Genomic DNA, 22,379 nt, shown 5'->3' on the forward strand with positions numbered 1-22,379 from the left:
ATTAAACTCAATAAATATGACGTAAATAAAAGTACAGATTGTGATGTCGTCAGTTTCAGTGTCTGATTTGTTAGTGTTATAAATGGAAGGAAATCCAGTCAGGAAAATGACAGATTTAACGTCCAATCGAAGATGTTCAGCAGTTTTGCTGACTAGACAACGAAAAAAACGAACAAAAACATTTAATTTTCTTTGACATTCATCATGAATTTGCTCCCCCGGAGTCGGTCTGTCAACACCGAGTTCGACCGCGACGTACAAAGGAATCGGAGGGAAAAACATTCGCTGCTAACCACCTCAAGGAGGTGTGAAGTCCTCCAACATGTTTCCAGTCTCTCACCCACAATAACACAAACGTGGTTCCCCGCTACCCCCTGCTGGTGGATTCAGCTCCCTGCTGCTTCTTCGGATCCACCCACGTATTAGAAGTGTGGCTTTATTATAATCACTTCCGAATATGTCACTTCAGCATTTTCTACTAATATTTCTTGCCATCTGTGTAATTTATGTCGTCCATTAATCCAACTTCGAGGTTTCAAAATTTTAACATCCAGAAACATTTCATGAGCAATGAAGCAGGAGGCGGAGCCTATTCATGTTCCTCTGATTTCAACATTGACTGTGAAACCTGCCGGGGAGCATTCATCAAATGTCTCGTCACATTTTGGAGAAACAGAAAGAAGTTGCAGTTCTTTAATAATAGTTAACAGTTCATTAATAATAAACTTTCAACGAATCGACTGTTACGTTTAAACTTCTGTCTATAAAACTGTCGAAAACCTCTAAAGTAAAGCAGCAGGTCATCGTGGATGAATGTTTGATTACACTCTGGAGGATAAATGAGTGGCGGTCTGAATTATTCAGTGAATTATTCAGAAAAAACAAAAGCCACCACTGCTCGTGAGTATGACGTCTGTATAATTTCTCACAAAACTAATTTCATGTTCCAGCTCGGACCGGTTTCATGTCGTACCGTGATATGAAAAAAAAAAAGCAACTGCACAGACTTCCTGTCAGACTTTGGATGAAATCCCAAAATCAAGGCCGTCCTACATGGCAGCGATCGCGTTAGCGGGAAAAAAGAAACTGGTAACCGTGGCAACCGAAGCAGGAAACACATCAAACACGTTGGACCATTATCACCTCCTTTAGCGCCCTCTAGCGGTGAGACTGCAGACTTACACCAAGTGACTATATTCTATTTCTGCCAACTGATTTCCCTAAATCCAACACAAGGAACCTTTTAAAGGTCCAGACGGGATCCATCTACTCTGTCACGCTCCTTGCAGTAAGTTTGCAGCTATTTTGATCATCATTTTGAGCTTTTCTCATAATTTTCAAAATGTTTACAAAACAAACAATCGATTAAAGATGAAAACGATCTGCAGAAAAATCCATAATGAAAATTTCTGCTTTACATGAATGTATTTTTTCATTTTCAAAAGAAAACAAGATTCACTCGTTGAACGGGTCGTTTTAACTGATGATCATAAGAATAATGGTGAAATACTGTATTCTGTGATTTATTACAATTCTGACACAGTTATCGTTCTATGAAAATGTCCTTTCAAACATTGTTGCAGCCGGTCAACATGACATTAGCTCTTCAGTAACACCTGCTGTATATAAACATGTATATATATGTATATATATAACCAACTGCAACAATAATCAACCTTCTGCCTCTACAATTAGTTGGACCGACCAAACAAATCCAAAAGAGAAGGGGAATACTGATTGTGCAAAATATTTGGCACACGTTTATTAATCAAATTCAACTTCACACAAACCAGATCAAGACTTTCAGTGCAGATATAAAAAACAAAAACAAAAAAAACATGCATCCTAAATATATTGTGACAAAATGATCTCTTGTGGGTTTTTGTGTCTGATTCTGTGCAGAAAAAAAAAGAAGCCAAGCGTGATTGGAAAGTAAAAACGGATTTCTTTACCGCTGGTATTAAACGTTACTTCCTGACAATATCACTCAGATGGGAACCCGAAGGATGAATCCTTGGCTAGTCTAGCAGAAAAAAAATATCCAACAACATTTGATCACTAAGTTGCTTGAAATATTCTTTTAACTTATGGGACACACACCGGCACTCACACACAACATCGTCTTCAGATACAGCAGCTGCTTTCCCGTAGAAACAACAAACCCAGAGGACAGGTGCACTGGAGACACTGCTCCGCAACACAGGAGAGGAAATCAAACTCATGTAAACTGATTCTGTAGAAATCTAGTGGTTACATCAGTAAGCTCTAGAAAAATAAATATTCTGTTTTACTCGTAATAACTGAACGAATGATTTGAGCTTTTGAACATGTTTGGTAGCAGTATCTCTAGCGCCCACGCCAGCAGCACAGCAAGACATCGTGGGGGGAAAAAACATCCAAAACAAAACCTGCCGAAGATTCAATGTCAAAAACACAAGGTCAAACGTGAAATCTGAAACATCAGAGAAGCGCAGACGACAAGGACTGGACGATGAACTGTGACGGCACATCAACATGCTAGGAGCAAACAGGAAGAGATCTGGAAAAAACAAAAGGGGAAGAAACACAACAGGGAGACAAAACTAGGTTAAACAGCAAATGGAAAAACAGACAGAAGACAGAAAAGGAAACCAAGAATGAACATTTCTGTTTTGCGGTCAAATCTAAATGCTCAACGGTCGGTGTCGAAGGGGCACATGCTACCAAATTCCGGTGGATGGCAACGGAAACAAACACAAACGGATGTCAGCCTCGGTAAAACTCGACCTCGCACAGGATTAGTGACAACATGCAGGCGACAGCCGGTGTCCAAGGTTGTCGGTCCTGCACGGTCCTGCGGGACACGACCATCAAAACATTTCTGTGAGCCCTAAAACGCTCCGTACCACACCTCCAACTTCATCCGCTCTAAAATGATTGGCAGATGGAAATCCTATAATATTCGAGGTGCTCTAACCACATGTGGTGAAAACCTGAAAGTGAGTTGCAGCGATCCTTCCAAACATGTGACCTTGAAGGAACAGCCCGTAAAAAACAATATTAATAATGGTAGTGGAGTTTACAAAGATGAGAGGTGATGGAGGTCAAAGAGGACAAGCAGGTCCTGATCACTCAGCTCAGTTTAACAGCGCAAACCAAGCATGATGTCATCATAATCTAAGTTAGTATTATTGTATAAAAACACATGGTGCTTGCTAATGTTTCTGACCCGTTTTAATCATTCAAATCCAACATGACGCAAACTCAAAACACAAAAGGTGAAATAAAATGACAAAAATGATTTTGAATACATTTGAAGAGGAGACAAGTAAGGAGTCACCGAGGAACCGGGAGTAGAGGATGGAGAGAGAAATGAACAGAAATAACATCATGTTGAAGGCAGCAATACATTCAACTTCTCTCATGAAATTCTTAAGTCAATAAAAAGTTTCCTGTATGTCATTTGCTAAATTCACTCTTCCAGATTAGTGTTCTGGAGGTCCATCGGAAAATAATCCCTCATTAATTATAAATAAGATTTAAAAAGCTGTGTTTTTGGGGGCGTGTCTGTTTGATTGACAGGCCTGTGATGCAGTCAGGTTACAGCTATCGGTGGGTGGGACGTAGTATCGTCAGGTTTCCGATCAGATCGGTCAGATCCACCACTTCTTCCTATGCAATACTGTTTGACAGATTATTTAGACTATTGCTTGCTGACATGGGTTTCTCGCCATCATTATCCAGTTTTAGCAATCCAAACGTCTAAAAGCACATGTGTAGATTAGGGAAATAAACATTTTTGGGTCATGCTCAGTTTTTGGACCTCTGTATATATCACCCTGCATACAGCCAAGTTTTTGAATGAAGTTATGTTTGATCAGTGATTCCCAAAGTTGGGTTGGTATACCGCTGGTAGTCAGGGATGGGCTGCTGAGACCAAACCTACGCCCTGGCAATGTAACACCCTTTTACAGCGGAAATCAAAGTATTTGAAAAGCTATACATTTTTATTTTTTCTTCCGGCTCTGTGCGTCATCAAATTTTAATTTAAAGATATATATTCAGCAATTGTCAGGTTGAAGCACGTTTGTGCTTCAAAGAAGGAAGCAGTGTATTTGGCTAAAACTAAAAACATAAGAAGCAAAGAGCTGGTTGAAAATACCTGTCTGCCAAGTTTGATTATAGTGCCATCATCTGGCCAATTGTAGTCATATTAGTTGTACAGCTAACTAAAGAAAATGACTAACAGATTTTCCACCTTCTAATAACTTAAGGTGACGACATTCAACGTGCAAAACTGGTATATTTTTGTCTTTTTATGCTTAAAACAGTCAAAATGTTGGTGATGAAATTCTGAAAACAAAATTAAAAAATCTGACATCATTCTGATGATGGATGAAGTTTGATCAAACAGTACAAATTACAAATAAATATTGACTATCACTGCAGACTCCCTGTTTGACCAAACTGAACCCCGTTGACAACCCGTGATGTCGAGTATCCATGAATGTGTTTGAACGTAGACTGAAGGAGATATAGATAACTATGTTAGATATTTTTGCATATTTTGATGCAAAAATATCTAACATAGTGATGACTTTTGAATTGACCACATGTTGCAGCGGGCCAAAGTTTTGTCCCAATAACAGTTGATGTAGTGAAAACATTTCAGCGCTGTGCAAGAAGTATGAAGTCCAAACTGTAACTCGCACAAAATTCATTGCGTTTTGATGTAAACCTACTTAAAGCTGAGACTTGGAACTTTAACGTGGTATCCGTCTTTTAATTTAAAAATCAAATCTGTGAAAACACAAGAGCCTGAAGAACACAAAAATGTGTATCTCACCCTAAACTTTAGACTGAAACACTTCTGTGTTGCAAATAACAACTTTTCGTGGTTGTTGACTAAAACAAACATTTGACTTCATGCCTGGCTTTTAATAAATTGGTATCGAGCAGTTTTTCTGTCTTTAAATTAAAGTAATTGTGTCTGCCTGTGTGTGTGTGTGTGTGTGTGTGTGTGTGTGTGTGTGTGTGTGTGTGTGTGTGTGTGTGTGTGTGTGTGTGTGTGTGTGTGTGTGTGTGTGTTCATATATAGAATTGGAGTTAAACCCATAACAACGCAGCTGGTTTGGCTTTGACCAAAAAGTCCCTGAAACATATGTTTTTGAAAATAAATGCTTTTGTGTGCAATATATAAAAGCACGAACATAACATGAGGTTCACAGTACAAAATTACACCAAACACACTATGGCATTCAACTTATTTATCATTAAAAAAAAAAATCTTGGCACCCTGGATTTGCCCATATCACACATAATTGTACGATGGCTGTCCCGGCCACAATATTTGCACTTAGACCTGGAATCAGTTTTAAAACTGATTCTGGGATCAGAAATATGCTCAGTACTTCATCTTGTGCATATGATGGCTATTTATTCATATAGAAAGACAAGACCAAGAGGCACATGTTGAAAATTTACTTTTAGAATAAGCTAAGTCCATGTGTTTCTGGAAAATGAGTGATTTATTTCAATGAAGGCATGTATGACATAGAGTCCGTGGTGGCACTGAGGGATCCTTGATACACAGTTCATGCCACACTGACATGTAGTACACATCACCAAAAGGAAACAGGCAAAAACAGGATACACACCAGGAGATAAAATGGAGTTGCAGACTTCACATTTGTCTTTCAAAGCGATTTCAATTCAGATAAATAATTAAGGCAATAAATAGCTCCCCACACACACACGGGAAGTATAAAACCTATATAAAAATAGAAAAGGCATAATAGTTTAAATATACATCTCAACATTTGACTTGCTTCGAAGCTATATATATAAAAACATGGTTTTCTGGAAGCAACTAACAGGTTTCTCTTGAGGAATTTAAATGAATTCTCCAATAACACAAGATATCAAGTGAGAGACACGTGGTGTGGACTTCAATAAAATAGCTAGCTGCTAACTAGCAGGAAATCAGCAGCGGGTTGTTGATACATTTATAGAACCATGTTTCCCAAAAAAATGGGGACACTGTAAAATGTAAATAAAAACAGAGCGTGATGATTTGCAAATGATGTAAACCCATATTTAATTTCAAATAGAACAAAATATCAAATGTTGAAACTGGGAAATTACATTATTTTATTAAAAAAAATAAGTGCTTATTTTAAGTTTGATGCCACCAACACAGTTCAAAAAAGTTGGGACGGGGTCAACAAAAGACTGGAAACGTTGTGTAAAGCTAAAAAAAAAAAAAAACACCAAGTGGAACATCTCACAACTAATTAGGTTACCTGGCAACAGATCGTTATACATGATTGGGTATAAAAAGATGATTTCAGAGAGGCGGCGTCTCAGCAGTGAAGATGGGGAGAGGTTCACCACTCTGTGAAAGACTTTGTGGGAAAATAGTGGAACAATCTAAAAATAATGTTCCTCAACGTCAAACTACAAAGAATTAGTGGATTTCATCGTCTACGGTTCATAATATCATTAAAAGATTCAGAGAATCTGGAGAAATCTCTGAACACAAGGGACAAGGCTGGAAAGCAATATTGGATGGTGGTGATCTTCGGCTGTCAGGCAGCACTGCATTAAAAACAGACACTATTCTGGAGTGGAAATCACTGCATGGGCTCAGGAACACTTGTGAAAACCATCGTCTGTGAACACAGTTTATCGCTGCGTCCACAAATGCAGGTTAAAACTCTCCAAAGAAGAAACCAGATAGAAACATGATCCAGAAACACCGCCGCCTTCTCTGGACCGAGATCATTGAAGATGGACTGAGGTGAAGTGGACAACTGTCCTGAGGTCTGATGGATCACAATCTGAGATTCTGTTTGGAAATCATGGAAATCTTGTTATCAGCTCAGTTCTAAAGCCAGCATCTGTGATGGTTTCAGCAGAACAACGTCCAACCACATTCTGCACGTATTCCAACAGCATGGCTCCGTAGTAGAAGAGTCCGCTGATAAACTGGCCTCCTGCAGTCCAGACCTGTCAATCATTGAAAACTTTTGGTGCATCATGAAATAAAACTGAGCAGCTAAAATGCTATATCAGCCAAGAATTGGACAACATTTCACTTTCAAAACAGCAACTAGCTTGTTTACCGAGTGTTGTAAAAAAGAAGAGGTGATGCAACCCAGTGGTAAACATGACCCTGTCCCACAAACGTGTTGCTGGCATCAAATTAAAAAATGAGCGTATTTTCATAAAACAATACGATTTCCCAGTTTCAACATTTAATATGATATCTTCGTTCTGTTTTCAATTGAATGTGCTGACATGATTTGCAAATCATCGCATTCTGTTTTTATGTACATTTTACACAGCGTCACAACTTTTTGGGAAATGGGGTTGTACAAAATGCCTAGTTTCAGAGTAGAAATAAACTAAAACCATAAATTGGGTTCATAAAAAGCATTATATCTGCATCAGACCGACTCTTGGGTGAGTGGAATAAGCCTGCGAAGTTCGGTTTTATTGTCAAAGTTCACAGTATTGCTATTTACAGCTGACAGTTTGGCTGCACAGCCCACATCAGCTCGGCCTCTAACCTGCCACTCAGGAAACATCTATATTTAAATGCAGTTTCAACAGCATTAAAAAAAAAAAAAAAAAAAAAGGTCTTACTAATCTCCAGATAAAGAAAAAAGCACAATAAATACAATGAGTAGACTTGTTTGACAGGAGGATGAAGAAGTCAATTCCAGCCAATGATTCTGTACTACACAAACCATATGCAGACGTGTAGCCAGCCACCTGAGGCCACTTAACTGTTGTAAGCTACGCAACAGCTGCTACACCCAGACGACACGTCAAATATGATCAAGCGTTACTGCGACGTCGTTAGATGTAACGCAGGAAAAACAAGTGACGGTCCTGAGCACAAATCTCAAAGGAGCACACGTAACAGCTCTTCCCTCCCCGTCCCAGAGGTAACGTGAGGTTGTGATTAGGAGTCGAACCCAACCTCAGTGACTTCAGCTCGGAGTTAAAATAACCAGAGAACGAGAACACCATGTTCACTGCACGAACAGACTTCTTAACTTTTAGCGTAGTCACTGATTTAGACTCTTTCCCTCGTAACACTGACGCTCACATTTTATAAACAGAGTATGTCTAAGTGCCATTTGTTTTTTTGGTGGAACTCCTCCTTTGGGACAAATGTACCCTCTGTACCCTTCAATCTCAAACTAATTTGAGTGTTTATCACATACATTGTCTCCATTTCAAAGAGATAATGCAGACACCCAATTCAAAAGTAGGAAAAAAAACCCACATCTGCTTTGGGAAATGTAAAAAAAACCTTGTAATGATTTAGTTTTTTTCAGAATCAAATGTAAACATGTCTTTTTCCAGCTGCTGCCTGCTTTGAGAAGCTTTTTATGATGAGTGTGGGTGGAAGTGGAAAGGGAAAGTTATTTGGGAAGTAAGAAACATGCATTTGGCACCCAATGATCAATGTGCAACAAATGTTAACAATCAACTCAACTCATTATCTACCACAGCAAACGGACACCATTTTAACTTCGAATAAAATAGACCTGTATCTCGTATTTTGTTAGAACGAAACCAAAGTGCATGAAGCACAAAAGAACACAAGGAGAATACAGTCAGGCCTGAAATCTCTCACATGTATCTTCATGTGTTTCCTTTGCCTGGACATGTTATAATGACCAGGAGAGGCAGTGAAGCAGGCCTGTCAATGCACAGACATGTTTCTGAGTGGACCAGTCTTACTTGGTAATTCGTACTCCACTTACCATGACACCACCCTGCCTAGCTACGTCTGCAGTGCTTCAGCACCGTCAGTAGGGCTTGCTGTCATTCTTTGAGCGCTTCAGCTGCACCTTCAGCCTTTTCATACCAATCTGGAAACCATTCATCGACTGGATGGCTGCCTGTGACGACACCGGGTTGTCGTAGCTCACGAAGCCTGGAGAAATACAAAACACTCAGAATAGTTCCAACCAACTTTCTCATAGTTTCCTCAAAAAATTTGCAATATTGCAATAACAAAAATTATTGCAAAAACATCCCTCCCAATCCTTTCTACAATCACCACTCACTCCTTACCGCCTTTTAAGAACAAAAGTCCCTCCATCATGTCTCAACACAGAAACATTACCTGTGGCTGCATGCACACCGTTTTCATTTGAAATCATTTCGACTGATGATTTCGTGTCAACTGTTCTGGTGTTTAAATGCACCGGCGTATTTAATCAGAACGCCTGTGTGACGTGCAAACGTGATGTGTAATTGATCTGATTTATCGCCTTGTTTTTCCCCACCCGTCCCTAGACTGTTTTTGATTGGCTGATATTGTTACCTGAACCGTCTCAGCAAACAAATGCTGAGTGCTAGCCATTAAGAACCAGAGTAGGACGGGTCCTCACAGAAGACAAATGGGAATAAAATATGATGGGACATCTGTAGTCTTCTCAGCAAAGTATTTTGCCATTATTGTCTTGCTGTTAATCAAAGCCAGATGTCCATAACAAGGCATGCTAGGTGTCCAATAATGTTCAGTACTTTAGCAGTTTGGGTTTAAAAATAAACTCAGCTGGGGTCCAGTTCAGCGTGGAGGTGCTGGTTGCCTATTTATTAAAGTTTATAAATATAAAACCTGTCACATGTCTAAATCGTGGCCTGTTTTGCACGACTTGCGGTGTTGCAGTGTACAGGTGCTTTCCTCGGTTTGGAGACGGCGTGGGTGCCTGTGAAGGACTGTGCAGGCAAATAGGGCATCAATCTGAGAAAAATGTTTCTAAATGTCAAATTGTCAAAAGAATTGGAGGATTTCATTATCCACGGTACTTAATATCATTAAAATAGAGTCCTCCAGGCTAAAGAGGAGAGGGACCATCCAGCTTGTTATCAGTGCGCAGTTCAAAAGCCTGTATCCGTCTCGTCCGGGTGCTACACTGGCCTGCCTGCAGTCCAGACCTGTCACCCATTGAAAACACTGGTGCATCATAAAAACATAACAGAGGAGACCCCGAACTGTTGAGAAGCAGAAATCCTGTACCATGCTGTATCAGGGACAACATTTCACTTTGGAAACTCTAGCAACTGGTCTGCTCATTTCCCAAATGTTTGCAGAGTGTTGTTAAGAGAAGAAATGATGCAACACATGCCTGTCCCCATTTTTTTAAAATCAAATTTGGCAGCAAATTCAAAATGAGCACATATTTTCCTAGAAAGAGAATAAAATGTCATGGTTTCAACATTTGATATGTTGTATTTGTTCTATTTTCAATTAAATATCAGTTTACATGATTTGCAAATGATCACATTCGGTTTTTACTTACATTTTACAGTGCGCCACTTTTTTGGGAACAAGGTTGTGTGCTCTTTGTCTGTCACATGACTGATCTTATTGCTCCCAAATAACCGAGCCAATCAGTGAATCACGACAACAATACTTCAGTAGAGGACAAAGCAGCTGGGTAAAGGCCAACAAATACTGGAAGAATCAAGGACACTAAATAGTCAATTAATGTATACGTATTCACCCTGGCTCCACATACCTGTTTTTGGAATGAAAAATTTGGGGAGCATTTAATTAAATTGGGGGCTGTTCGAACATTTTATTGATCATTTTATTTAAAAGGACAAAACATGAAACAGTATTTGGCCTGAACTCACCAAAACACTTGCTGAGGTTTGTCTGTTTATCAATGAAGACTTTTGCAGAGATGACATTTCCGAAGGGCATAAACATCTGGAGCAGGTCCTGGTCTCCAAACTCCTGGGGCAGGTGGTAAATGAACAAGTTCGCACCTTCTGGACCTGCCAATCAAAGAGTACATTTTTACCAGTTATACAAAGGTTGTTTTTCACAATTTGACTCCAAATACGATTGTGATGAAATAAAAATGTTTAGCAAATTAAACAGTATGACATAGAGCCTCTGAGAGCTCATGTAGTACAAAAAACTGTGGTCAAGAAAACAAACTATGGAATTAATTTATGCAAATTAGTAAACAGAGTGCAAAGATTGCTTATCAGCTCCAGCAGTCACATAAATAATGTAATTTTGAGTTGTTTTGTCAGACTTTTTTTTTGTTTTACCAGCATAAATAAACACCAGCAGCTCCTTTAAACGTAGGAGCAGATGCCTGCACTCAACTTAACTTTCTTTATTCACTCCTTTTAACTATCTATATCCATTCAATCTCACAGCACAGCTGCTCCGACCTGTAAACTGGTGCTTGTGTTTACTTTGTCTATGTCAAGTCATAAAATTATTATAATATTTTATTTTTTCTGTAGTTTGGCAGAATGGTCAAAATTTTACTCATTAACAAATACATGTTTACTATCTGACGACAGAAACTGAAAATAATCTATAAATTGTAAATGTATTGTGAATCCGACTTCATCCTGCATTATAACAAAATATTATTATTATTATCACAGCAGGTGAACCAGTCCATGCCTCCTCTCCTTCCTACACTTAAAAGCAGCCTGAAAAAACCCATTAAATGCAGTTTAGAATTTTTGTTGTTGTTGTAATTCACAGTAAATACAGACTTTTATTTACATTTGTATGTGAATTTCACACAAATTATAATATATTCAACTTTTATATAAGTTACATCAGGAATGGAAGAGGTCCCAAAATTCAATCTGTGCTCACGGTTTGCCAATGCAAATTTTTACATTCATATTTTCTGTCTAACAAATGACCCTTGTAGACTTTATTCTATCAAATAAGACATTCATTATAAAGAAGAAAAAAAACTAAACAATATCAAACAAATGGGCTGAAAATATCTGAGAAGTATGGCTATTATTAAGACACAGACAAGGAAAAGCATTGTGTTATGGACTGGATCTGGTTTCAAAGTGTAAATGTTGACATTATGATCTGAGGCCATGTCAGAGAGAAGGTGGTGACGTCTTACCGGTGCCGCGCCTGTTGCTGGCTGAAGCAGCGGATTTAAAAAAAGACAGTCCTTAGATTAAAACACAGCACACACACGTCACACTTGCCAACATCAGTAGTTTAAGCTTAAATGCATAACTCATTTTGTGAGGAACCTGGGACTTTATTATAAACCCTAGGTTTATTTCACTACCTCCACTTTTAAGCTCATATCTTGGTCATAATAGGGGCGAACCCTTCATGCTATATTTTGTTTATTTCAGGACTGTCTAGGCAATCCAGATCTTTCATCATTTCTTTGATAATACTTTTATCAACTTTCTATATTAGATATTAAATCTTGTGAAATTGTTATTTTGTGTCTCACCATAAAATATTGCCAGTAGAGATATATTTTTTATCATTGAGTAGAGAATGTTCTCTGGAATCTGTCAATATCTGAACTACCTTTGTGGGACACTCTATGACTTCGTAATTTGAGTGCCTGACGTAAAATAAATGTCCTGAATGACTGTGGGTGGCCAGAGGCCCAAACCAGGGCCACACACTCAGGGACACGCCCCTGTGATATGTATGTATGTAGTAGAAGAGTCCAGGGGCTAGACTGGCTTCCTGCAGTCCAGACCTGGCACCCACTGAAAACACTGGGCGCATAATGGAGCAAACCCTGAACTGTTGAGCAGCTGAAATCCTGTGTCAGGTAAGAACTGGACAAAACTCCAGCAAATAAATAAATACGTAAATAAATAAATCCATCCATCCATCCATCCATCCATCCATCCATCCACCCACCCACCCACCTACCTACCTACCTACCTACCTACTTCTGTAACTTTGCCTCTGCTGTTCCTTTCAATAGGCTGTAGCAGCCTATTGACGTTTTTTGGTTTCTCTGGGTGTCAATTTAAGTGAAAACTGGACTAAATTGGACTGAAGAAAGAAATACTTTAAAACATACAGTACAAAAAAAAAACTACACGATCATGCAGTGGATCTTTGGTAACAATAATTATCACCCAACTCCTCGTGCTCTCCTCACAGTCCATAAAATTCTTTAGTCATCTGTATTTTTTGTTTCATCTCTTGTTTTCTGATCCCAGCATTCAGAACCCACCTTCCTTTTGGCTGCCTGCAGCGGATACGTTCTGCTGGGACAGCAGGCTCTGGTTGTACAGGCTGGGGAGGGCAGCAGCAGCATACTGCTGGATGCCTGAGTAGGCCTGACTTAGTGCCTCCATTGTATTTCCTGAGCCGTTAGACAGACCTCCAGAGCTAAGGCTGCCATTCAGTGCTGCCATGCCTGCATCGCAAGAAAACACAAGCTCTTATTACTCATCCAATCAAAAGAATGTTTTAAACTGTGCAAGTCCAGCTTTGGGTTCTTACCTGCCAGGGAGCCCATGTTGAGGCCAGCTCCAGCACTAGCAGCCAAAGACTGCAGGGCTCCCAAAGAAGCCATGGGGTTCACTGAGGAGTTGTTGCTGGAGGTGGGGGAGGAGCCTGCTTGGGGAACATATAATGTTAAAAGTATACAAAATAGGGATGCACAATGTACAATACCAGTCAAAAGTTTGGACACACCTACTAATTCAGGGGCTTTTTTTTATTATTATTATTTTCACTATACTCTTGGCATTCTCTGAATTGCTTCATTAGGTAGTCACCTGGATTAGGGCTGGGCGATAAAGACCAAAAATTATATCTCCGTATTTTTTGGCTGAATGGCGATACCATGATATATATATATATATATATATATATATATATATATATATATATATATATATATATATATATATATATATATATATATATCTTGGTATTTTCTATAAATTGGGTTAAATGTTCATTTTCAAGTCAATGCTGTACATGACATCTTCTCCATGCGTCACCATGGAAACGGACACCATCCATTCTTCATCTCACATGGTACAGATGAAAAATGGTCTTGTGTCCATGCTTTGTACTTTTTCTTCTTTTAATCACATTGGTCTCCTTCAGTTTTAGTTTCTTTGTAGAAGTTCTCATTTATCGCTCAACCTTTGCAACCGTGAATGTTGAAATGTGTCTGAACTCTAGGAAGTACTGATGTGAGCTGTAATCTGAGGTGCTGTTGGACATTTCTGAAGTCAGTAACTCTAATGAAGTTACGCTCTGCAGTAGCGGTGACTCTTGGTCCTCCTCTCCTTTTAACTTCCTTTTCCGTTCATGATGAATCGTAGTTTCTTCTTCGTCGAGCAGTTCTTGTCAAACAATTTATGATCTCAAGAAATCCCACCAATAAATGGCCGGTGAATTAAAACCTATTCCAAATGACTACCTCATGAAGCTGGTTAAGATACAGACAACATAAACACATATTTAATGTAACAGCAGACCTTAATTATCTAGAAATTGAGCCCAAGACAAGGCAGCCCCCTCCAGGTACTTCAGGTAGAAGGAGGTAGGACAACAGGGAGATGATGATTTAACCGTCTTTAATTGTGGGCTTCAGTAGTTATAGTTAACCGTTATTAATATTATATTTCTGTAGCCTTCAAATGCTTGAGAATGAAGAGGGAAGGTCTGGCGTTAGTTTATATAAAGAAAATAAACTATGACAAATCATTGCCACAAATAATTAAAAAATACATGAATGAGTGCTCTATTTCTTGAGATAAAAGCTCTCAAAAATGTTGTTGTTTTAGAGAAATTAACTTAAACATATCTTCCACTTCACATTCTTGTAATTTCAGTTATCATGTCAGTTTTGGCTACAACGAGCAGCTAATTATCCCTTAGCATGTTTGGACCTAAAATTCCAAATAATAACAAACACAATAGGAAATATTAAGACAAAACTATGTTACATTTTTACAGTTACTGTCAGACTGTGCCACAAAAATTTCAGTTAATGATCCACATCATCAAAATGAAGACTGGGTAGAAAAGCAAGAACTAAAGTTTGAATTGAAAATATCTTTTTTTTTTTAAATTTCTTTACATATTTATAGAGCTTATAGAAATATATATTCATATTTGTTTGCACAGATGCTTAAGAGAGTTGAATTTGTGAAGCTGAAATGTTCCAGTTGTGTTGGCTCACATACCAGGAAGCCTTACCGTGTATACCTTGACAATCTTACAATACTGTAGTTGGAATTTTTTTTTGTGTGTACCTGAGCTTGTTAGCGCACTTAGCGGGCTGCTAGATGTCGTCATGGCGCTGGAGCCTGTTGGTGAACCGGTGGCGGTCGCTGCTGCTGCTAAAGCAGCCAGGTTCTGCATGGCGTTAAGACCTGACAGACACGCGTATATAGTCAAGTTCAAGAGTCCTTCTTCTGACCAATACTGTATACAAAAAATATATATCAGCACATTTTCTCCACTGAAATTTGCTGGATGTGAGGATGGATTTAAGAGGAATAACAAAGGGGACATAAGTTCTGGTGTTCTTGTCGCAGCCAACAATACATATTTATATATTCAAATCTTACTCTTCAAGCCTTCACACAATGCTGGTTAAGGCGCTCGCTGCCAGATAAACCTCTCTGTATTCCACAGTATATGAAGATTTTAAATCTGGTGTTCCCACACTGGACAGATAAATGCACAATGCCAACACTTCTACACTTTCATCGAGTTAGGATGGTGAAACAAGCCATTTTATGGCAGTTGTGACACAAAAGAATTTGTCGCCTTGATATTTAATGTAGATCCAGTGGTGTGAAAAAGTGTTTGTCCCCTTCCTGATTTCTTATTTTTTTGCATGTTTGTCACACTTAAATGTTTCAGATCATCAAACAAATTTAAATATTAGTCAAAGATAACAAGTAAACACAAAATGCAGTTTTTAAATGAAGGTTTTTATTATTAAGGGAGAAAAAAAAATCCAAACCCACATGGCCCTGTGTGAAAAAGTGTTTGCCCCCTAAACCTAATAACTGGTTGGGCTACCCTTAGCAGCAACAACTGCGATCAAGCGTTTGCGATAACTTGCAATGAGTCTTTTCCAGCTGTGGAGGAATTTTGGCCGACTCATCTTTACAGAGTTGTTGTAATTCAGCCACATTGGAGGATTTTCGAGCACAAACCGCCTTTTTAAGGTCATGCCACAGCATCTCAATAGGATCCAGGTCAGGACTTTGACGAGGCCACTCCAAAGTCTTCATTTTGTTTTTCTTCAGCCATTCAGAGGTGGACTTGCTGGTGTGTTTTGGATCATTGTCCTGCTGCAGAACCCAAGTTGGCTTCAGCTTGAGGTCACGAACAGATGGCCGGACGTTCTCCTTCAGGATGTTTTGGTACACGGTAGAATTCATGGTTCCATTTATCACAGCAAGTCTTCCAGGTCCTGAAGCAGCAAAACAGCCCCAGACCATCACACTACCACCACCATATTTTACTGTTGGTATGAGGTTCTTCTTCTGAAATGCGGTGTTACTTTTACGCCAGATGTAATGGGACACACTCCTTCCAAAAAGTTCAACTTTTGTTTCGTCAGTCCACAGAGTATTTTCCCAAAAGTCTTGGGGATCATCAAGATGTTTTCTGGCAAAAATGAGACGAGCCTTAATGTTCTCTTTGCTCAGCAGTGGTTTTGGTCTTGGAACTCTGCCATGCAGCCATTTCTGCCGAGTCTCTTTCTTATGGTGGAGTCATGAACACTGACCTTAACTGAGGCAAGTGAGGCCTGCAGTTCTTTGGATGTTGTTGTGGGGTCTTTTGTGACCTCTCGGATGAGTCGTCGCTGCGCTCTTGGGGTAATTTTGCTCAGCCGGCCGCTCCTGGGAAGGTTCACCACTGTTCCATGTTGTCTCCATTTGTGGATAATGGTTCTCACTGTGGTTCTCTGGAGTCCCAAAGCTTTAGAAATGGCTTTAGAACCTTTTCCAGACTGATAGATCTCAATTACTTTCTTTCTCATTTGTTCCTGAATTTCTTTGGATCTCGGCATGATGTCTAGCTTTTGAGGATCTTTTGGTCTACTTCACTTCACTTTGTCAGGCAGGTCCTATTGAAGTGATTTGTTGATTGAGAACAGGTGTGTCAGTAATCAGGCCTGGGTGTGGCTAGAGAAATTGAACTCAGGTGTGATAAACCACAGTTAAGTTGTTTTAACAGGAGGGGGCAAACACTTTTTCACACAGGGCCATGTGGGTTTGGATTGTTTTTCTCCCTTAATAATAAAAACCTTCATTTAAAAACTGCATTTTGTGTTTACTTGTGTTATCTTTGACTAATATTTAAATTTGTTTGATGATCTGAAACATTTAAGTGTGACAGACATGCAAAAAAAATTGGAAATCAAGAAGGGGGCAAACACTTTTTCACACCACTGTATAAATTGTGTGTGTGTGTGTGTGTGTGTGTGTGTGTGTGTGTGTGTGTGTGTGTGTGTGTGTGTGTGTGTGTGTGTGTGTGTGTGTGTGTGTGTGTGTGTGTGTGTGTGTGTGTGTGTGTGTGTGTACCTGAAACAGGGTGCAGGTTGTTCAGTGCATTCCCTGTGGAGGCCGACTGCTGCAGCAACTGTAGGTAGAGCTGAAGCCACGAGGAAAAACACAAGCGACAACAAAGTTCAAACGAAAGTTGCTTTGTCGACAGGCTGATTGTTACACTTTGAATAAACACACGTTGCGCTATGAATACACACTCACTGCTAGGTACTGCGGCCCCAGGCTGTTGAGCCCGGTGAGATTCCCCCACATGGAAGCAGCACTGAGTTGCTGCATCTGCTGCTGCAGCTGTTGGGCCATGCGCTTCTGCTCCTTGTCCTTCTGGGTGTCCGCAAACTTTACCACGATGGGCGATGAACAGCCCTGAAAACACACGAGGGAAATTTAAGTCAAATAAATACCAATATGTTTAAAAAAAAATCTGCTGCTTTCAATAATGATAAACTGGGCGACCTTGGTAATATTTCAACAGTCCACCAATTCTGAAATCAAGCTCACTAACAATGTAAAAAAAATTAAAAAATAAAGTAAATTTTACCTCCATAGTCTGGGACTGGTGCATGGACTTGATGGCTGACTGGGCCATTTGTCTAGCTGTGAATGTCACGAATGCACAACCTGAAAGAGAGAAACACAATGTAATGTATCATATCATATCATATCATATCATATCATATCATATCATATCATATCATATCATATCATATTATATCATATTATATTATATTATATCCTAACATTATATCATAACACATCATATATCATATCATGTGATATCATATATTATATCATCATATTGTATCATATATCATATCATGACACATCATACTACATCATAACACATCATATTATATCATATAACACATCAGATCATATTATAACACATCATATTATATCATAACATATATCATAACACATATAACACATCATATTATATCATAACATATCATATCATAACACATATATCATATCACATCACATCGCATTTTATGAATCATATCATGTCATGTCATATCATAGACATATTTCTCTGAGGAAAATTTTGAGTTCCTCAACTTTTTCTTTCAACTTTTATACCTTTTCATTGTTCTTTTATGATATTTCTGTCTCTACACCGAAGCATGTTGAATAAACTGTCAGATGAGTTGGATGTTTTCTGCAAAGGTCCAACCCGGCCCATCCCTGATCAATCTGTCTGGTTCTGAGATGCTTGTTCTTTCAGCAGGTTCTGAATCTCCGTCAGAGGGACCATTGGGTGCCAGGTCTCCTCACTGACCAAGAAACTCCCTGCTCAGGTAGGTCAACTCTATAAAGAGTAATAGTGGTTTGAAGTTTGACGCCGCTGAGCTAACTCTCAGCTTTAGAAATGATCTGTGCCTCAACATAGTTTTAATGTGAAGTTCTACAAACACGTTCTGGCTTTTTGTCGGGACATGCAGTGTGAATTGTTGGTTGTTTTATACACTAATTTTTTTTTTTTTTTTTTTTTTTTTAATGTTACCAGTTTCGTTTTTCATTTAAGTGTCTAAAAGTGTCATTTGGTTAGTTTTAGATGGTTTTTTTTAGAAACCTGTTCAGCTGAAAACTACGGTTTGAGCCAAGCGGCAACCAGCAGTGACATCACCCGTTTGTTCGTGAACGGCCGTAAAGAACCCTCGAGTTCAGAATTTGTCCGGCGCCATCTAGCTAGTTTGGAGTTGTTTGGAGCAGGAAGTGACCATATTTGGGCAAGCTGGGGAGAAGCGAGTGGTGGATCTCACTGATCTGATTGGAACTCTGGTGAAACTACGTCCCACCCACCGATATCCGTAATCTGACTGTGCCACAGACCTGTCAATCAAACAGACACGGCCCCAAAACACGGCTTTTTGAAGCTTATTTTATAATTAATGATGGAATTACTTTCAGATAGATGACCAGAACACTAATCTAAAACAGTGAATTTAGCGAATGACATACAGGAAACTTGTAAAAAAAAAAATTGTTGATTGAGAATTTGAATGGGGGTCAATGGAAACTAGTGCTTTTTGGAGCCGACCTCTAGCGGCACTCGGTGGAATTGCAGTTTAAGGCACTTCCGCATTGGCCTCATTTTTCGAAGCTGGAAGCTACGAACACTTTTTATGCAGTCAACGAGTTTGAGCCTGGTGAAAGTGTACCAAAGATTCTGCAGACCCGGACAGCTAAACTGCTGAAAACTGAAAGAGGAGAGGAAGCCCATTCACGTTGTCACATTATTTTCATATTGTCATTTGATTAATTGTTAGAATTGAATACCTACATTAAATAATGAACATTCAGTTTTGTCAAATAAAAAATAGGCAACCACAAAAGAATTACACTGTCTATTTAATACAAAAGAATTGATGATTTTGTCTGTTTAAAGCACGTTCGTTGTTATGCCTTACCACGGCTGAGTCCATCGGGACCTCGAAGGATCCGACACTCCTCTATCTGTCCATACGGTGCGAACATCAGTCTGATGTCATTCTCATTGCACTTCTTGGAGATCATTCCAATAAACAGCTTTCTGTCCTCCACTGCTGTATTCAACAAAACACAACAATAAACACCCGTCAAGATAAATGCTGCTTTATATATACATTTACATGCATGTGTAATTCTGCCCCAGCTTACATGTATGACATCCATGTGTCATTAGTTACAGGACAAAACCTCTGACAGCTAAGCTGTGTGATGCTTAAAGAATAGGTTCAGAGTTTTCCCAAAGTATTTCCTAAAACAACACTCAGGTGCACATTAGCATCAACACTGAAACAGGGTTTGCTTACTATGATGGTTCCTCCAGTTCAGTGGTTCCTGCTTAAGCCTTCCTACAGGAATTCAAGTTAGTCTTTACGGGGATAAATCAATGAGTTCCGAGACTAACGCTCGTGCACAGAGCGCAGCATCGTGACGTGCACGGAATAGGAGGAAGATATAACCCTGACGAGAAACTGGTACAAATTTTGTCGCTCGATCATCATCAGTTCCTGAGTTACACGTTTTTTTTAAGGGTTCGTCTGCGTTTACGCACCTGAAAGTTGAGCAGAGAGCACAACATCAAAAGTTTGTGAATTTTTGGGGAAGTGGAAGAAGTTGCAGGAAACCAAATCCGGTGAGTAGCAGTAGCAGGGAGCGGCAATCGTGTTGTTGAGGGTGAGAAACTTGCGCGTTTCCGTTGCGCTGTGAGCATCATGTTGGAGAGCCAAAGTGCCATCGCTGCATTGCCGCAACCCTCCTGAAGCATTGTAATGGTCTCAGTTGCCAATTTCCAGAGTTCGCCACAACATTTTGACGTGCGCCCTCTGGCCACGTCCACGGAGAATTCACTAAATCCACTGTTCACAAAAACCTGTGTAACTCAGGAACTAACGATGATCAAGCGATTAAATTTCTTCCAGTTACTCGTAACGTTTTCACACTTTTCTCCTGCCTTGGATTTTATTGATCTTCCCTCGTATACATACTGAGCCACAACTATCCACCAAATATGTTGTCATTAACTCACCGGCTGGTGCTAGAACAGCTCAGACAAATGGCGTTTTGACAGTTTACCGGTTTCATTACATTAACAAATATAATTAGGACTGTTTTGAGCAAAGACCTTTACTTGGGTTATCATTATCATTAGCAAAGGAAATAACACAAAGTTGTCTGCTAGTAGCAAAAGGACAAAAGAAGAAAGTGGAGAATATTGAGAAAGAACCAGAGAAGAAAGTAAAATGCTAAAACTTCCTTACCATTATTTTTCTCACTGTCAGCTGGCTTCATCTGGATTGGATGGTGCATCTGAACAAGGCAATAAATAAGACATTAGTACTCATTACACACATTTTTGGATGCTTTTACATGTATGGTTGTAAACACCTATGTACAGTGGGTACGGAAAGTATTCAGACCCCTTTACATTTTTCACTCTTTGTTTCATTGCAGCCATTTGCTAAAATCAAAAAAGTTCATTTTATTTCTCATTAATGTACACTCAGCACCCCATGTTGACAGAAAAAAACAGAAATGCAGAAATTTGTGCAAATTTATTAAAAAAGAAAAACTGAAATATCACATGGTCATAAGTATTCAGACCCTTTGCTGTGACACTCATATTTAACTCACATGCTGTCCATTTCTTCTGATCCTCCTTGATATGGTTCTACTCCTTCATTGGAGTCCAGCTGTGTTTAATTAAACTGATTGGACTTGATTAGGAAAGGCACACACCTGTCTATATAAGACCTTACAGCTCACAATGCATGTCAGAGCAAATGAGAATCATGAGGTCGAAGGAACTGTCCAAGGAGCTCAGAGACAGAATTGTGGCAAGGCACAGATCTGGCCAAGGTTACAAAATAATTTCTGCAGCACTCAAGGTTCCTAAGAGCACAGTGGCCTCCATAATCCTTAAATGGAAGAAGTTCGGGACGACCAGAACTCTTCCTAGACCTGGCCGTCCAGCCAAACTGAGCAATCGTGGGAGAAGAGCCTTGGTGAGAGAGGTAAAGAAGAACCCAAAGATCACTGTGGCTGAGCTCCAGAGATGCAGTAGGGAGATGGGAGAAAGTTCCACAAAGTCAACTATCACTGCAGCCCTCCACCAGTCGGGGCTTTATGGCAGAGTGGCCCGACGGAAGCCTCTCCTCAGTGCAAGACATATGAAAGCCCGCATAGAGTTTGCCAAAAAACACATGAAGGACTCCCAGACTATGAGAAATAAGATTCTCTGGTCTGATGAGACCAAGATTGAACTTTTTGGCGTTAATTCTAAGCGGTATGTGTGGAGAAAACCAGGCACTGCTCATCACCTGCCCAATACAGTCCCAACAGTGAAACATGGTGGTGGCAGCATCATGCTATGGGGGTGTTTTTCAGCTGCAGGGACAGGACGACCGGTTGCAATTGAAGGAAAGATGAATGCGGCCAAGTGCAGAGATATCCTGGAAGAAAACCTCTTCCAGAGTGCTCTGGACCTCAGACTGGGCCGAAGGTTCACCTTCCAACAAGACAATGACCCGAAGCACACAGCTAAAATAACAAAGGAGTGGCTTCGGAACAACTCT

At 39.6% G+C, this 22,379-nt stretch overlaps 1 protein-coding gene across 12 annotated transcripts in view; it reads right to left on the bottom strand.

Annotated features, from left to right (window-relative positions):
• Positions 1–1,731: 1,731 nt before the first annotated feature.
• celf1 (cugbp, Elav-like family member 1) overlaps positions 1,732–22,379 on the bottom strand; it is a 51,343-nt gene continuing 30,695 nt past the window's right edge. For 6 of the 12 annotated variants that reach the window (XM_069687591.1, XM_069687589.1, XM_069687592.1 and 3 more), the window contains 11 exons: positions 21,066–21,114; positions 19,731–19,865; positions 17,861–17,940; positions 17,524–17,685; positions 17,338–17,407; positions 15,046–15,165; positions 13,274–13,387; positions 13,002–13,187; positions 11,907–11,927; positions 10,645–10,788; positions 6,630–8,932 (listed from right to left, as the gene is read on the bottom strand). In XM_069687591.1, coding sequence (XP_069543692.1) covers positions 8,805–8,932; positions 10,645–10,788; positions 11,907–11,927; positions 13,002–13,187; positions 13,274–13,387; positions 15,046–15,165; positions 17,338–17,407; positions 17,524–17,685; positions 17,861–17,940; positions 19,731–19,865; positions 21,066–21,114 — 1,209 coding nt within the window. In that variant the 3' untranslated portion in view covers positions 6,630–8,804. Of the gene's footprint in view, positions 2,540–6,629; positions 8,933–10,644; positions 10,789–11,906; positions 11,928–13,001; positions 13,188–13,273; positions 13,388–15,045; positions 15,166–17,337; positions 17,408–17,523; positions 17,686–17,860; positions 17,941–19,730; positions 19,866–21,065; positions 21,115–22,379 lie in introns of those variants that run through there. The other 6 variants (XM_069687588.1, XM_069687597.1, XM_069687587.1 and 3 more) reach the window with 4 other exon arrangements.

Source organism: Brachyistius frenatus, unplaced genomic scaffold, assembly GCF_029030835.1.
Source record: "Brachyistius frenatus isolate BFR_SWC_R1_liver_20210118 unplaced genomic scaffold, ASM2903083v1 Contig_476, whole genome shotgun sequence".
Classification (NCBI taxonomy): domain Eukaryota; kingdom Metazoa; phylum Chordata; class Actinopteri; family Embiotocidae; genus Brachyistius; species Brachyistius frenatus.